This window comes from Lytechinus variegatus, chromosome 1 (genome assembly GCF_018143015.1).
Source record: "Lytechinus variegatus isolate NC3 chromosome 1, Lvar_3.0, whole genome shotgun sequence".
In the NCBI taxonomy this organism is placed as follows: Eukaryota; Metazoa; Echinodermata; class Echinoidea; order Temnopleuroida; family Toxopneustidae; genus Lytechinus; species Lytechinus variegatus.
In genome coordinates, this window is record NC_054740.1 from 9,363,771 (window position 1) to 9,381,730 (window position 17,960).

General features: G+C 36.9%; 1 protein-coding gene across 2 annotated transcripts; it reads left to right on the forward strand.

Annotated features, from left to right (window-relative positions):
* The first annotated feature begins 1,602 nt into the window (after window positions 1–1,602).
* Window positions 1,603–16,567, forward strand: LOC121422787 (E3 ubiquitin-protein ligase RNF14-like). Of its 2 annotated transcripts, none has more exons than XM_041618098.1 (7): window positions 1,603–1,747; window positions 4,828–5,070; window positions 5,600–5,760; window positions 6,490–7,029; window positions 10,617–10,839; window positions 11,923–12,095; window positions 15,769–16,567. In XM_041618098.1, exons 2-7 carry the CDS (start codon window positions 4,887–4,889, stop codon window positions 15,988–15,990), a joined length of 1,503 nt encoding a protein of 500 aa, XP_041474032.1. In that variant the 5' UTR covers window positions 1,603–1,747; window positions 4,828–4,886; the 3' UTR covers window positions 15,991–16,567. The 2 variants fall into 2 exon arrangements, with proteins under 2 accessions (XP_041474032.1, XP_041473955.1); XM_041618021.1 differs by having other exon boundaries at window positions 1,604–1,743.
* Window positions 16,568–17,960: the final 1,393 nt, after the last annotated feature.

Here is a 17,960-nt window from a genome sequence, read left to right on the forward strand (position 1 = left end):
ATTTTTAGGAATCCATTAAGAGTATACATATCTCATCATAGTCATCTAATGCTATAATGCCATCCTTTGCTGATTTTGTTAGAATTACATATAAACACATGAAGCACATTTTGTTGTCATAGTCATACGCATCTCACTATTAAAATACTGCGAGCGCGAAGCGCGAGCTGAAAATTTGGGAAATTCAGACCTGAAGAGGCTTGTTTGCAGGGATTCACTAAGACCGTACGTATTTCACTTACCAAATGATGCGAGCGCGAAGCGCGAGCTGACAATTTTTAATATTGAGATCAGAAAAGTTGACATTTTAAGGACTGATTTTAGGAATTTATGAAGAGCAGACATCTCACCAATCAACTAATGTGAACGTTAGCACGGACAGGAAATGTTTTATATTAAGACCTTAAAATAGGGCAATCACTTTAGGAGGTCATGAATAGAAGCAAATGTCACTGCATAAAACAATAACTCAAATTGCGAGGAAATGTATTTGGCGTACAGTATATTGATATGAAAACGGAAGATTTTAGTACAACAGGGTTGCGAGCATCACGAACAATGAAGACATAGGCCCTGAACAAATAATGTTTCATAAAGTGATGAAAAAATGCTCTTTTATGATATAACATGATGTAATATAGCATATTATAATGAACAATAAATTTTTCTTTCCCCACTACGTTTCTGTTCCTTTCTCCCTCTTTTTTCTCCTTTTCCCCGTTTTTTTTGCCAGCCAATTGGGGGGGGCACGTGCCCCCCATGCCCCCCCCCCGTAGTTACTCCACTGACTGTACAGCAGGATTATATATCTCGTTAAACAGACAATGCGAGCACCAGGAATAATGAGGAAATTATGTTTTCGATATAAAGTTATGAAAAAATGTTTCTTATGTAATATAATTGTAATACAACATTATTATATATGACAATTAATTCTTCTTTCTCGCTACGTATCTCTTCCTTTCTCATTTCCCCCGTTTTTTCCAGCCGATTGGGGAGGGGGGCGGCACGTGCCCCCATGCCCCCCCCCCCCCTTAGTTACGCCACTGTGCATTGTGGTGATGGTTGTAGTGGTGGTATATAGCGGGGGTATAGCCTGTAGTGAAGATGGTGATAAGAAGGATATTGGGGGGATATCGATTAATTGTTTATGAATATTGTGTTCAAAGTAAGTAAGACAATTAATAGTTGAGTTGCTGATATGACGACGAAGAGGAGGATCGTGGATAAATGATGTGATCTGGCGAGCGAGTAAGAGGAAAATACTTGTCGGATGTTTTATCCACCAATATAGCCATTCAAAATTATGGAAAGTTTTTGGATCCGACAAAGTATTGATGAAATACCAAGTGAAACGCACTCATCTCGCCCTGGTTATATTTACTTATTTATTTTATTTTGTTTTTGTTTGTTTAGGGGGGTGCAACTCACGACCCAGATCGATACTCGAATTCCTTATTTCTAACTTTATACTTTTTCTACTTTTTTTATAGACTTCATAGATCTTTTTTTTTCAACTGGAAAATTGCAACTAGATGGCGCTGTTAACCATAACAGTTTCGCTGTACTATATACTGTACGTGTGCATGTGAGCTTGTATGTTGCAACAAACTCTGTAATCACTTCTCCACTTCCAGTCCGATTGGCCATCTGATCCTGATTGAAACTTTAATTTTGAAGGGCTGTCTTCGTTCGATAAAGAGTCCAGGCACGGGAACTCTTTTATTTGGATTTCTAAAGGAGGTATGTAAGTATAATTGACTGAGGAGACGCTTCATTGACAAGTATGAATACGGTACTGTTTGGGAGGTTGCCATCCAAAAAATAGGCAAAACTCAGCTCAGTCGTCCTCGTAGTCGTAGGGCCTAGGTAGGGGATCATTCATCATGTTCATTATTTTTGAATGAGTGGGACTGAAGGAAGCTTGAAGTAGATCTTATTTAATTCATATCGGTAATCCTCTGTTTTAGGGGTCCAAATTATTTTAGGTTGCTAACTTCAGGCAAAAGTCACAAATGCACTTACAATGAGAATAAGTCGTCCGCAAGCTACAAGGCCGTGAACGTACGAGCGCGCTCGATCGCCTATCGGCCTGGCTGGTCAATTGACTGCTCTCCCGGGGAGTCAAGGCGAAAGGTGGGGGGGGGTCCAATAGATACATATATATTGCTATATATCACCTCCTCTGTTTGAGGGGATTTTAGTAATTGTGGCATTGGGGGGTACATTTTAGGGCATAATGATGACATTGGTAGCAAGGAGAAGGGGTGGTGGCAAGAGGGGATGAACTGCTCCATTATTAATATATGTATCTATTGCACCCCCCCTGACCCTGCGCCCCTTAATAATGGAGCAGTTCATCCCCTCTTGCCACCACCCCTTCTTGCTACCAATGCCCTAAAATGTACCCCCAATGCCACAATTAATAAAATCCCCTGAAACAGAGGAGGTGATATATTATATAAATAGTGTACAATCTATTGTACAATATACTGGATTATATGTACGACAAATATAAAATTATCCCGAGTGCAGATTTATTTCACCGAGGCCGAAGGCCGAGGTGAAATAGGCTTGCACGAGGGATAATTTTATATTTGGAGTTCATATAGTCCAGTAATATTGTATGATAGAACGTTTACTATTTATTATAGTAAATAGATCCCTTAATCTAAGACCCCATCATGGATTTTGCCATCCAAAAATCGAAAGTTATATTGTACATATGTACAATATAACTTTTTGAAGGGAGGTCACGTGGTACAAATCCAGCCAATCACAGCTCGTATTTTACTACCACTATTTACTATAGCAATATATATGTATCTATTGGACCCCCCCCCCCTTTCGCCTTGACTCCCTGGGAGAGCAGTCAATTGACCAGCCAGGCCGATAGGCGATCGAGCGCGCTCGTACGTTCACGGCCTTGTAGCTTGCGGACGACTTATTCTCATTCATTGTAAGTGCATTTGTGACTTTTGCCTGAAGTTAGCAACCTAAAATAATTTGGACCCCTAAAACAGAGGATTACCTTCATATCAGCAAGTGAATGGATGTAGAACGTTATTTTTTTAAAATCTGTTATAGTGAGTGATTTTTTTTACTGACTAGTGTTGTGGTATTACCGAATGGGAGCATCACATGCCTCAAAAAATAATTTAATATGCTAAAAAGCAAAGGCAAAGCTCAGCCTCAGACTCAGTTATGCATGTCAGTTGTATAAGATTAGAGCCTCGGGATCATTCATTATTTTTGAATGAGTGGGACTGAAAGAAAGTTGAAGTAGGTCTAAAGACTCTAATTTAATTCATCAGCCTAGTGAGTCTGTGAGTGGATGTAGAACTTAATGTTTTTTAAATCTGTTAAAGCGAGTGATTGTTTTAGTCTTTTACTGACCGGTGTTGTATTACCGAATGGTAGACAGCTGGCAGCCGTCTGTTTCGAGGAGTTTTTTAACATTTTTTTTCTCCTCGTACACAGACGGCTCGCTATCATGCAGCCACCATGAGGGGACTTGCAATGCAAAATCCCCCTGAGGGGGCTCTTCAATTATTGCGACCAAAATGCAAATTAATATTCCCTCTTGGAATTAATTTGAAAAAAACGGAGAAAAATCAAGTTAAAAGGAACAAAAACAGTGACATACCTCGGCTGTCACGCAAATTCACTTCCCCGTTTTATCCGATCTTAAGTACATAAACATATGGCCATTGAGTCCCCTATACAGATCTCGCTAGGACTTCGGTCTCTGTATTTGGTGAGTGAAGCCAACGGAGTTCAGCTGAACAACCAACATAACAGAGACCAAAGCTTTTGGTCTAACCGAACAGGTGCATCATATGCCTCTAAAAATAATTTATTAGTAATATGCTCAAACTTTGCAACATCCTTCCGAAAATAGACCAAAAGGGCAAAGGCAGGCCAAAGCGAAGCCAAAGGGAACTTGAAATAGAAAGATGTTGAAAAAAAATTGTCCAAAATGCATTTTCAAAGTCTTTACATTCTCAAAATAATTTTTTAAAAATGTAAAAAAATCTTGTCAGTCATTTTGTGTTTTCTCAACTTTTCCCATAGAAAATGCATGTTTGGTAATACTAATACAATGCCGTTTTCAAGTGATCAAAATATTCACATGCAAAGAGGGGTCCAATTGGGAGTTGATTTCATAATAATAATAATACACAGTATTTATTATGCGCCATCTATCTAGTAAACTATTCTTAGGCGCAGAGGGATGGAGGGGAGAGAAAAAAAAATCGAATTAGGCTTTAAGCTGAATTCCAGCATTTACCATCCCAGGATGGACTTACAAGTCTTGAAATATACCCCCTATGCTTCAGAAGGAAAGTAGGAAACATGATTGTGGTCTTCAGATTGTTAACACATAGGACCTATGTCAATACAGACTCCAGTGCACATCTCGTCCCTGCTGTCCTTGATGCAACTAAGGCCTTAGAAAAGGACACCATCTGAAAATGTGCAAGCGAAGATCTATCTATTATAGGTCTATAGATGCTGCTGGTGCTGATGAGGATGCTGATGATGATACTGATGGAGATGATGATCACGATGATGGTCATGATGGTCATAATGATGATGATGATCATCATGATCATGAAGATGATCATGATGATGATCATGATGATGATCATGATGATGATCATGAAAACAAATCTAACCTTAGTAATTGCTGGTTATGTTTCAGTTTGTCGTAGTTTTTAAAGATGTTACTAAGTAATTTGTATAAACATGCCAGATACATACACTGTAAAAATAAAAACATAGTATTTTATTACTAAAAGGTTTTGCTATTGTTCCTTTGGCTAGTGTTTGTTGGTGATGGCGTAAGGTGATATCAAGCTGGACATCATTGATGAGGAACAAGCATGGATGAGGATCAGGAGAACCAGGAGAATGAGCTGCTAGCACTCAGCAGCATCTTTGAAGATGAGGAAACTTTTATGGCTCATGAGGACCAGTCTGGTGGGAGCTTCTACGCTGATGTAGAGCTTCCGTCTAACTTTGAAATTAAACTTGGTGGACAAATGTTACAGCAAGCAAGAACATTAGGTCAGTACTATGATGAGTGATTCTTTAGATAAATTTAATTTTTAAGATAGATTATCTTGATTATATTGATTAATGGAGACTAGTGCTTTAAGTCGTAGAACAATTGCCTTGGAAACAGTCGAATAAGGTGTCACTTTTTCTGCACAAGAAATGCACAAGTTTTATCTGTTTTGTGTTCGTCTGTAGGCTAAAACATGCCTTCCAATTTTAGATAATGAGAAAATTAACAGTTTCACGACTAACAAAAAAGGAAAGGATAGGAAAAAGAAGAAAAAAGGATGAAGCATGATATCGTTTTTTTTTCTTTATTGAAAATTTTGGTTTGAAAAGGTCACAATATTGCCCCATATGCTAGTGTGTTCTTTGATTTAATTATCTTTGGCCGAATCAAACATTATTTATAATTGATCATTTGAAGAAAAAAATGCATATGTTATAATGCAATATAACTATAAAAATCAATATTGAAGGGAATATTAAAGACTATTAAGCACTAATAATTTGTATAAATAATTTCTTGTATTGTCAGGAGTATTGATCCGAGGTGAAGATGATGATGAGAACCCGGCAAGATTCATGCCAGTTAATTGGCTTCCACCGATAGAACTCAACTTCAAGTATCCCAGGGACTATCCTTCCAAGACTGCTCCTACCTTTACACTCTCTTGCAAGTGGCTCTCTGTAAAGCAGGTTAGAACAACAAGAACTTAAAACAAAGAGACTTAATGTCTTAGCTTTAGTGATTTGATATCATTTTGAAAAATATGGGCCGAGTGCTATGAAAACACGTACTTCAAAGTTGATGCTCTAAAGAAATTCATGTCAGAAGAATCATTAAGTGTTTCAAAGGATGTAAGAAAATGTGCAAGTGATGGGAACGTCCAGTTAATTTTCCCTTTCTCTTTTCAAACATTTTTTTTTTACAATCTTAAGGGTTGCAATGTTTTAAAGTTGATTTTTCAAAAGTTAATTATATCTTATTGATACACCTTCATAAAAACTCACCACACACACATACGTTGTTGAACATACTGTTTTTAATGCCAAAGAATGTGTTAACGATGATCTACTTTTACTGTATATGGTTAAATGAATGTTAATCTACATTGAGTAGAGAATCATTTTTATGTTTTTAATGTTCTGTGTTATTATAATTATAATGGTATTTTATTTCAAGACTGTTCACAGCAAGAGCTGAATTGTACAGAACTTTTACATAAAACATAATTGTATCAAAATAGAATTATAAAAATACACAAAGCATGAAAACATATACAATCATTAATACTTTGGGGATTAATGTGAATCACAAGAATATTTTCAAATATAAGTAATCGAAGAAGTTTCAAAATTTGCTTAAGATATAGTATACGAGAAAGCGGATTGGAGGGATTTATTTTCTCTTTATTTTTTATACAGCTGAATAGATTATGTGAAAAGCTTGATGAAATATGGACAGAAAATGAAGGTGAAGTTGTGGTCTTCTCTTGGGCTGAGTTCCTCAAGAGTGAGACTTTCCCCTTCCTCAAACTGAGCTCACCATTAACCTTGGATACTTCCGATCTTCCCCGTACCCTAAGGATGAGGTCCACCCAACCAGGACCTGGAGGAGACGATGGCGGGAACCATCAAGGGGCTACAGGAGGCATTGCAAGGTCGGATGCGGGCGTGGCTCATGACAGAGCGGTGCAGGACATCGCAGCGTTGCCAAACCTCATCCCAACGATCGTGCAGTACGACCATGAGCGGAGAGAGCATGCATTCAACACGTCTCCCAATTCCTGTGAAGTGTGCTATGAGGAGAAGTTTGGGACGGACTGTGTCAAGTTTAGCCCCTGTGGACATGTTTACTGCAAGGGGTGTATGAAAGAACATTTTAGGACAAAGATCAAGGATGGTGATGTGAAAGGACTAGCATGTCCAGAGACAAATTGTGAGACAATGGCTCAGCCAGGACAGGTTAGATTCCAACATAAATTGGAAAATATATTGGTGCATATTTTGAACTCTGGTTAACTAAGCTTGGGGAAATGTTTAATGATGTTAATTACGTGTATGTTTATCATCAACATTCTAATTGTGAAAAAAAGTGTAAAGAGTTCTGTGATATCTTGTTAAAGTTTTTATTTTATATTTTAAGGTATCATTTCTATTTTATTTTCTCGCCCACTGGAGGTGAAGGCGAGACTTAAGGCTTGTGTATAGTTTTGGTAAATCCACCAAAATGCACCTATCACTATTCCAATTCATTGCTAGCTAATATGAATGGATATGCCCTATAACAGTTATGATGCGGAGGATATGAAATGAAAATGTGTTTTACAGGATAAATTTTGCGATTTTACATGGAAATTTAACTTGATCGGGTCACCCGATCAAATTAAGATATCTGTGTGTTTTTGTCTTTCAATTAAATCCTATTCCAAATCATGGAATGGGCTGAAACTTTCAAGATATGTTCTTTGTCTGTAACTTTTGGATATCTAATCACTAAATTTATAAGATAAGTGCTTGAATGCCCTTTTTTTAATTTAAAACAAGCATCGCCGAGAGAGGGCGCTATATATCCAAGATTTGAATATTTGAAATTTTCTCAGAGAATTGCAGTTGGAAAAATATCTAACGGTCTCTACGCTTCAGTAAGACTGTCATATTAGATGATATTCGATTATCAATCACATTATTGACCCTTTACCAAAGCTATACACAGGCTTTAAAGATAAATTCCAGTATTGGTAACGATCTCAAAATGACTTTTTACAGAATCTAATATAATGACCACCCAAGTGTCTGTTCGTATGAATAAAAAATATGTGCCAAAGGATTCTGGAAGAAATTGTGTAATTGCTGAGAAATAAGCAAAATAAGCGCGGATTCGGTCACTTGCGTCGGGTCTTTATTCCAGCAATAATGATACACTGTCCCACGTGTGCCTATCTGTGTTGGTGATCTTCAGTGTGAACATTTTTCAGGGTAGATTTCAAGATTTCACAAACTTCAGTTTATGTAACTGTATCAGATCTAGATCCTCCATGATATACTGACAATTCAGCATGGTTTTACAGACTTTCTCATGAAATCAGTGTTTACTGCAACTACTGGCATTTCTCTTTAAGGCCACCGCATACCTTACGACTGTTCGCGATCCGATTTTTTAATCGCATTTTCCTAATTTTCTGAAAACGTGAATGGAACATATCATTTTATTTGAGGTTAAAATTGATTGAAAGAATAGTAATATAACCATTTTTGTCTCACCTGCGAAGCAAAGTGAGACTATAGGCGCGGCTTTTCCGACGGCGGTGGCGTCAACATCAAATCTTAACCTGAGGTTAAGTTTTTGAAATGTCATCATAACTTAGAAAATATATGGACCTAGTTCATGAATCTTGGACGTAAGGTTGATCAAGAATCACTGAACATCCTGCATGAGTTTCACATCACATGACCAAGGTCAAAGGTCATTGGCCGAATTGGGGATATCTGTTGAATTCCCATCATAACTTTGAAAGTTTATGGATCTGATTCATGAAACTTAGACATGATAGTAATCAAGCATCACTGAAAATTTTGTGCAAGTTTCAGGTCTCATGATTAAGGTCAAAGGTCATTTAGGGTCAATGAACTTTGGCCGAATCGGGGGTATCTGTTGAATTACCATCATAACTTTGAAAGTTTATTGGTCTAGTTCATTAAACTTGGACATTAGAGTAATCAAGTATCACTGAACATCCTGTTCGAGTTTCAGGTCACATGATTAAGGTCAAAGATCATGTAAGGTCAATGAACTTTGGCCATGTTGGGGTTTTTTGTTGAATAACCATCATATCTCTGTAAGTTTATAAAAAGTGGACATAAGAGTAACCATGTATCACTGAACATCTCGTGCGAGTTAGAGTAGTATTCAAAGTCAGCACTGCTTCTATATTGAACCGCGTGATGCAGGTGAGACGGCCAGAGGCATTCCACTTGTTAAAAGATTTGCAAGCCTTTATTTTGGAGTAAAGGCCAAATAAGTTTCAAATCGTAAGACTGCTATGACGTCATTACGACTAGATATTAAATTCGCTTTTATTCTTAGAAGGATGATAGCATAGTCACATATTTGAACATAGGTATTCGTACAATGATTTCGAACACTACACAGTAAGATATTCCAAGTCTCAATATTAGCATCAAATTCTACTACATTTTATTCCAAAATTGAGTCGTAGACCAATCGTAAGGTGTGTGGTCGCCTTTAGGGATCCAAATGTCGTCCGTCCATTGTCCATCCGTCACAAACCTAATGACACATAACTCCACAACCATAAGTTGCTTTTCAACCAAACTTGGATGGTAGGTGGATTTGGGGGACCTGCATGTTATGCTGCAGTTGTAGGTCACATGGTAAGGTCAAAGGTCATTTTCATGTCAACATTAAAGTTTACATGCAAGACTCTCTTATGACACCTAACTCCGCAACCGTAAGTCATTTTTCAACCAAACTTGGATGGTAGATGAACTTGGGGGACCTGCATGTTATACTGCAGTCGGAGGTCACATGGTAAGGTCAAAGGTCATTTTCAGGTCAACGTTAAAGTTTACATGCAAGACTCTTATGACACCTAACTCCGCAACCATAAGTCGCTTTTCAACCAAACCTGAATGGTAGATGGACTTTGGGGACCTGCATTTGATGCTGTAGTCAGAGGTCACATGGTAAGGTCAAATGTCGTTTTCAGGTCAACGTTATAGTTTACATGCAAGACTCTGTTATGACACCTAACTTCGCAACCATAAGTCGCTTTACAACCTAACTTGGATGGTAGATGGACTTGGGGGACCTGCATCTTATGCTGCAGTTGTAGGTCACATGATAAGGTCAAAGTTCATTTTTAGGTCAATGTTAAAGTTTACATGCAAGACTCTTATGACAAGTGATATTCCATCCCAGTCATTTCACAATGAATTTTTCGATGCAATTCTGTTGCATGCCCTCGCAAATCACGATATTTCTGGTTATTTTCATAAGTGGGCGAGACACAAAATCGCTTTTGCCTGTTTTCCTGTTTCTACCCCTCCCCTTCCCCCTCACTGTAAGCTTCATTTGATAACTCCAAATCACAAAATTCATTTTGCGGCACCTTTTTTTTTCTTTAAAGTTTTGCACAACTTTTGATATGAAATTTGCGACTCTCTTATAAACATTATGACAGTTCTGAAGTTTTGTGAGTGCATGCCAGACTCAAAATTGCCCCCAAAAATGATTTCTTCTTCAAATCCAATGCAAACTCTGATTCTACCCAAAATCTATGAATATTATTTTTACTTTTACTGATTAAAGTCAATTTGCTCCATGTTCATGTTTGGAACAGTGTTGCCAATTTCCATTATAAAGAAAATAGATAACGAAAAGTTGAAAACAAAGAAATGCATACAAAATTTATAATATATTAAAATACATACAAAATTTATTTTGATATCAAAATATTTTGAAAATGACAAGTAATGTATTGTAATTATGTCAAATGGAAATTGATAAAACATTAATTGTGTTATTACAGGTGAGGGAGCTTGTTGAGCCTGAATTGTATGAGAAATATGACAAGGCCTTGCTAGATCTTTCATTGAGTGAGATGGGAGATATAGTCTACTGCCCTCGTGTGATTTGCCAGACCCCTGTTGTGAGGGAAGGGAATATGGGACAATGTGCTGCTTGTGGACTAGCTTTCTGTATCCTCTGCAAAAATACGTACCATGGTTTAGCACCGTGCAAGGTTACAAGTGGTAGGTGATGTATGAGCATCTATAAATGCTTCCTTAAAGGGATGCTCCAGGCTGAAAGTAGTTTTATCTAAATGAATAGGGTAAAATTCACAGAGCAAAATGCTGAAAATTTCATCAAAATCGGATGACCAATTGCGAAGATTTGGTATTTTAAATATTTGCATTATTCTGGTGAAACAATTCTAGGCATGTCTTTATGAATATTCAATGAGCAAACTGATAATATCCCCACTTTTTCTTTTGTATTTTATTATTGAAATTAGGTTTATTCAAATGTTTTTCCTCAAGAACCAAAAATATTGGAATAACGACTGATTAAGTGCATTTTATTCATTGCTGCAACTTGTTTTATGACAAGGGAGGCGTATCATTCACACATGTATGAAAAAATAAAATATTTATGATTTCATGTAATAGAAGAAAAAGGAAAGTGGGGATTTGACATCATCAACTCATTTAATGAATATTCATGACAATGTGCATATCACTGTTTTCACAATATATTGCAAAATGATATTTTCACTTTTTTCAGCATTTTGCTTTGTGAATATTACTCTATTTATTTAGATATATTTAAATATTTTCAGCCTGGACAATCCCTTTAAATTGGCAATTATGAGATACATGTGTGTAATATGTAGTACATGTAAATTTTTTGACTCACTATTACCTGTTTCAACCAGAGAATAATAGATTCAGTCTACTTCTATTGTTCTCTGGTTTTAACAGGTAATAGTGATTCAGGGAATTGTGACTGATATGAACAATATGGAGGTACATATGTATAAACATTTTCATCATCTTAAAAAAATTGTCCTGTGGTTTAGTAGTATGTAAGGTTATAATGGTAGGTGATGAATTGGTGCAAATTAAGTGTCAATCAACACTTCAAATTGGCAATAGGGCCTACTGAGTGTCTTATCAACACTTATATGAATCCTACATCCTGCATAGTACACATTCAAACATTGAATGAATTTTGAAAGCTGGGGAGGTCAATTTGGCGTCTATGAATCCTAAATAAGTTTACTGCAAAATAAGATTTTGACTTATCTATTTACCTCATGATTTCTTGTCTACCAGAGCGATATAAGGAGATCATGGATGACTACGACAACGCCACTGATGACGAGAGAGCTCTGATGGAACAGCGCTATGGCAAGCACACCCTACGACAGGTCATTGAGAACTGCAATAGTGAGGCATGGATCAATAAACACAGCAAGAAATGTCCCAATTGCGAGCGACCTATACAGGTATGTCAGAGCTGCCAACCAGTACGTTTTTGGCGTATTTAGTACGTTTATGCAACCAAAATACGACAGTACGTTTTTGTCTCACCAGCATAGTAGGTAAAGTTTCAGAAATGACAGCAGCAACAATGGAATTAGACCATGTTGGGGGAATCAACATCAAAATCTTAACCTAAGGTAAAGTTTTTGAAATGACAGCATAACTTAGAAAATATATGGACCTAGTTCATGAAACTTTGACATAAGGTTAATCAAGTATACTGAAGATCCTGCTTGAGTTTCACGTCACATGACCTAGGTCAAAGGTCATTTAGGGTCAATGAACTTTGGCCAAATTGGGGGTACCGTATTTGCCGGCGTAAAGGCCGCGGCGGCGTATAAGCCGCACCCCCGATTTTGCGAATCATCTTTGAAAAAAAAAAATGCATGACAGAATTCCCGGTGAAGTCGGACAAAATCTTGGTTGGAAAACTGTTCAACAATCGCCGCGGAATGGGAAATAATAAACACGCATGCTTTAATTCTTCTAACTTACTACCGTATTTCATCTTTTTCGGAAGGCGACGCAAGGAAAATAATCCACCATCGACGTGAAGAAGCGGCCGTGGTAATCAAGCGCTGCAGAGGTAAATGAGAGCTGCGGAGGTAAACAAGCGTGGCGGAGATAAACAAGCGCTGCGGAGTTAAACAAGCGTGGCGGAGATAAACAAGCGCTGCGACGGTAAACAAGCGCAGCGAATGTTTTATTTCTTTCAATTAACGTCTTCTTTTCTTACAAATAAAGTTGAATAAATACACAAGCATGGGCGGTGTTTCAATGTTTGTTTTAATTGAAGTCGGCGATGTCGTATGAGAGAAATAAAGACTGAGAGAGAGGTAAAGACCGAGTGAAATAAAGACATTGGCGGCGGAAGCCCAAAAAATTAGAGGGGGTCTACCTGAAATTTTGTGATAGACAAATGTAAAATAATTTGACAAGCAAAAAAAAGTAATAAAAACAATAAAAAAAGGTCATCAACCTAAATTTTAGGGGGGGGGGGCAAGAGACATTTTAAGGGGGGGTTCACCAGAATTTAGGGGGGACGCAGGAAACAAAATTGACAAGCAAAAAAAAAAGTTATCAATTTAGGGGGCATCGTCCTCATCTCAAATTGTAACAATGTAACAAATGTAAAATAATTTGACAAGCAAAAAAAAAAAAGAAGGTCATCAACCTAAATTTAAGGGGGGGGGACAAGTGACATTTTAAGGGGGGTCCACCAGAATTTAGGGGAGGACGCAGGAAACAAAATTGACAAGCAAAAAAAAAAGGTTATCAACTAAAAATTTAGGGGGGGGTTGTCCCCCCATCTCAATTTTTTTTGGGACCTGCATGCCCCCCCCCCCGCTTCCGCCGCCTATGAATAAAGATGAACACTGATTCTTTCTTGGAAGTTTGTGGTCTTGAAAAAGACCGCTATTAATTCACGCACAAAGCAATTTCAAATGACATACCTTGTCATGTTCCCTCGATCTCTTCCTGAGCGGGAAAATATTGAAGGCGGCATGATATCTTTTTTTAATACGCTATTTTTCCACCTGCAATAGAATATTAAATTGCATGCAAACATCGTGTATCACCGTGTCATCATTATTGTCGCACGCAAATCGTGCATCATCATTTACTATTGTCAACATAAACATGCTCGATCATCATCCTCGTCGTCATCATCATCATAATCCAGAATGCCTAACAAGTTAAAATCTAAATCACTCATCTCAATGTTGTAACTTTAATTATCATTTTCAAATAGCAATTCATTGACACAATCGTACTTATATCATTATTGTCACCATTATCATCACATAATTCATCCAAAATATTATTTACAACCAACGAGCCTAATCAGATCATCACCGCTACCGCCATTTCCCGCAGCAGACCACAGCACACATCGCAAGGTAGGTATTTATTGGCCGATGAGACTTGGAGATGCAAAACAAAACGAAAAATCAAAAGGTAAATATTTTCATTTTATTTTCCATTACGATCGATGACGATGTAAAAATAAATTTGAAAAATGTAGAGCGAGGTGCTGGTGCTGCTAATCTTCCTGGCTCCTGCAAGGAAGATAGAAATGAAAACATGTTAAATCAATGTTCCACATAATTTCATAAATAAATAGTAATGACATTCATTACAATTACAATGCTTTTTGTCTACAAAAGTCTGCCAATACATGTCTTGGATTGCCGCGAACAAGCTGCCTGCAATTGGCAAGTTAAGTACCCCGCAGTATACGGTGCGAGAAGCCATGCATTGCAAACGTATTAAACATGACATTGCCGGCCCCAGACAGAGTCAGATCGCTGGCACGGTCTCTGAGCTCTACTGCGTTTATGGAAATAAATTTACACCTAAGCAGAATTAAATTTGAGAAGTAAGATATCACGTACCGGTACTGAAAATGTTTGATTAAATAAGTCAAGATTTTTACTGTTTCATGCTATAAACGCGCTGTTTTAACTACCATTACAATGAAAGCGTCACTGTAGTCCCATACGTACGCACACGCGATGTTTTGACCACGTATTCAGCGTTCGCTGGACGCGGCTTTTGACTATCGTCACGTATAGGCCGCACCCCAACTTTGCTTCATTTTCTCAAAAAAAAAAGTGCGGCCTATACGCCGGCAAATACGGTATCTGTTGAATTACCATCATAACTTTGAAAGTTTATTTGTCTAGTTCATAAAACATAGACATAAGAGTAATCAAGTATCACTGAACGTCCTGTGCGAATGTCAGGTCACACGACCAAGGTCAAAAGTCAATGAACTTAGGCCATGGGGGGTATCTGTTGAATTACATACCATCATAACTTTGAAAGTTTATGGATCTGATTCATCAAACTTGGACATAAGAGTAATCAAGTATCTTTGAACATTTAATCCGAGTTTCAGGTCACATGACCAAAGTCAAAGGTCATTGAACTTTGTACATTTTAGAGGTAATTATTAGATTGCTGTCATAACTTTCAAAGTTTATAGATATAGTGTATAAATGTGGATATAGAGGTAATCAAGTTTCACTGACAAGTTTTAGGTCTCATGATCAAGGTCAAATGTCAATGAATGTAGTATTGTATCATTATACGAATGGTGTTTTTTGTGAATAATTATTTGAAAGTAGTTTTCAAAGTCAGCACTGCTGCTATATTGATGCAGGTGAGACCGCCAGAGGCATTCCACTTGTTTCTTTTAAAAATACGATTTGCTAGAAAAAAAAAATCATAATATATTGAGACATATCATCTCTTTATGTCGCTATTTCATAAAACTTACACAAATATGGTTATTGGATCAATGTAATTTCAGGTAACTTGTCTGTTTTCAATCATTTTGTTAAAACCAGGGTGAGATAGACACTTGTTTTAATGTTTGTTTGTTTTTTCATCTGCAAGAGCAGTGCGCATTAAGCTTGCATGCAGTTTTAGCGCTGCAATGAACGAGTACGCCATGCATTTTACTATGAAATACATTTTTTTGGGGAAAAATACAGTTTGTTATATCACATAATACAATTTTCATTGGTTATCACAGATTTACAGTTGACACTTCTAATCTACTGCAAGTAAGCTTCTTGCAATGCCCCACTGGTTATAATGATCATTTGTCCATTATTGCATTTTTTACAGAAATCTGATGGTTGTAACAAAATGACCTGCAGGAAATGTCGTTGTTACTTCTGCTGGCTGTGCCATGCGATTTTACCAAGATCGGACCCTTACAGCCATTATAGGAACACGGGAAGCTGTGCCAATCGTCTATTTGAAGGCATGGAAGGAGAGGAAGATGAAGAGGGTGATGATGTTCCAGTGGATGTTGTGAACCTTGAAAATTGGTGGGAATTTGTTTGATACATTGAATCATATGCTACAGTCCCACTGGAGTAACACTCCAGACTGTCATGAGCTTTAAGTTCTAACAACGACACACCATCGATCGCATTGGGAGTAATTTACTTGATGGGACTGTTGCGTAAGTCAATTGAGCCAGCCATTGAGAAGAAACTAGGGACAAATGCGATGGCTACATATACTTCATCAGAAGCCTATTTCATCCCATTTCATTTTCCAAATAATGCATCTACAAGCCAAAGAAGTTGTGTGAGATGGACAATGTGAGGGTTGAGCAATGTTCTCTGTTTTTATCATGATTGCAATCTTGTGTTTTTATAACAGTATTTATGTGTATATGTGATATATAATGCGCTTTTATGATGAAAGTGAGAGATTGAGTATCCCATGTAAGCAATATGACATATAGAAGAGGTCAAAGTTCAAGGTTGTCTGGCAGATTGACTGACGGATCACTCACACCAACTTTTTGTGCAAAGAAATTTTTATATATTAAGGTAAGGTATTTTGTATGTGACAGTAAGTACTTAATCTTAAGAGAAAGATTTAGAATGTGTATGATCTCATGTTATATTGGCCCCCGGAAAAAAGTCCCCATAGAGTTTTAAAGGGATAGTTTACCTAACAAATTGGTTTTATAAAAGCAGAAAAAAAAAGATTTTGAGGGAAATAGGCAAATATTTGAATTTGAATATAATTAAGCAATGTATTTTTCCCCTTCCAAAGATCTTTGGATATAACTTTTGTGCTAATATTAACAGCAATCTGTTATTATTTTTATTATGTCTTTTAATATGTTTCTCCTACAGCACAAGACAGCATGAAATAGGGAATTATTAATTTATTTTGTTTACTTTTCTTTTATCAGTTTTTGCATTGCCATACATGTAGTATACATGTACATGAACCGGTATATTGTAATATGTATAGTATTCATATTGCACAGTAGATTAGCACTGGTAGAACTTGTTTCTAAGATGGCATCAGGAAATAGTATACTGTATCACATTGAAAAAGAGTGTATACAGCAAGTATGGGGTAAAAATAGCACTTCCTCATCATTCAAGAGTATGTAACACAGAAAGTCAATGACACAAAACTTAAAAGTACTGTACTAATATTAGAGAAAGTAATTCTTCAAAGAGTGGTGAGCACCAGAATCGGTAGACTAGCTTAGCTGGGGTAATATAGGAGCACCTTTAGCACCTAACAAGGTGGATTTATGCATTATACAAATTCCCTATGTTTTTGTATTGTTACATGTGCATTGAGAAATCTATTGCATTTGATTATCATTTGATGACATCCATTACAATTTTTGTAATCTGCTGTGATCCCTTTTTTTATCCAAATGAATGATGCATTAAAAAGTGAGTCTTTCAATCCAGACATAGCTACGGCAATGTTAAATGATCTGTTAGATTCTGAGAGTACCTCTTTTTTTATGAAATCACGGCAGATTATTCTTAATGGAAGTACTTCGGCAAAATTGGAATTATTTTTAAAAGAGAAAATAGTTTTATTTAAGAAGTAGGCCGACATGTAAAAAGCAGTATGTTACATATGACATAGTATATTAAGCATGTTAATTGTTATAGAACAATGAAGATAATTTTCACACTTCATGGTATTTTTGAATATTTTATTTTTATCAATATTGTTATCCAAATTAGAACAAATACAACATGTTTCATTTTAACAATACTGCGCATGACTTATGCTTGACAACGTACTGTCCAAAATTGGAGAAAAAATATAAGCTTCCTGAATTGTTGATGTCCATCTCATCTCTGTTTGAAGTTAAATTTTGTAGAGAAATCTGCCTTTTTGTTCACAAATTCTTTGTTGTATAATTGGAATGTTTTGATGTTTTTCCCTTGTTCCCGGATATGCTTACTCAAAATGTTGAGATGATCAACGATCCATACCTAGTCACCTGGTCAAATGTCAGACCAGCATCTCTCCCGCAG

Excerpts from the sequence above, each read along its gene's own strand:
- LOC121422787 (XM_041618098.1), top strand. The coding sequence starts at position 4,887 with ATGGATGAGGATCAGGAGAACCAGGAGAATGAGCTGCTAGCACTCAGC. Across the intron at positions 5,071-5,599 it reads ACAGCAAGCAAGAACATTAG|GAGTATTGATCCGAGGTGAA; the intron begins GTCAGTACTATG and ends TTGTATTGTCAG. Across the intron at positions 7,030-10,616 it reads CAATGGCTCAGCCAGGACAG|GTGAGGGAGCTTGTTGAGCC; the intron begins GTTAGATTCCAA and ends GTGTTATTACAG.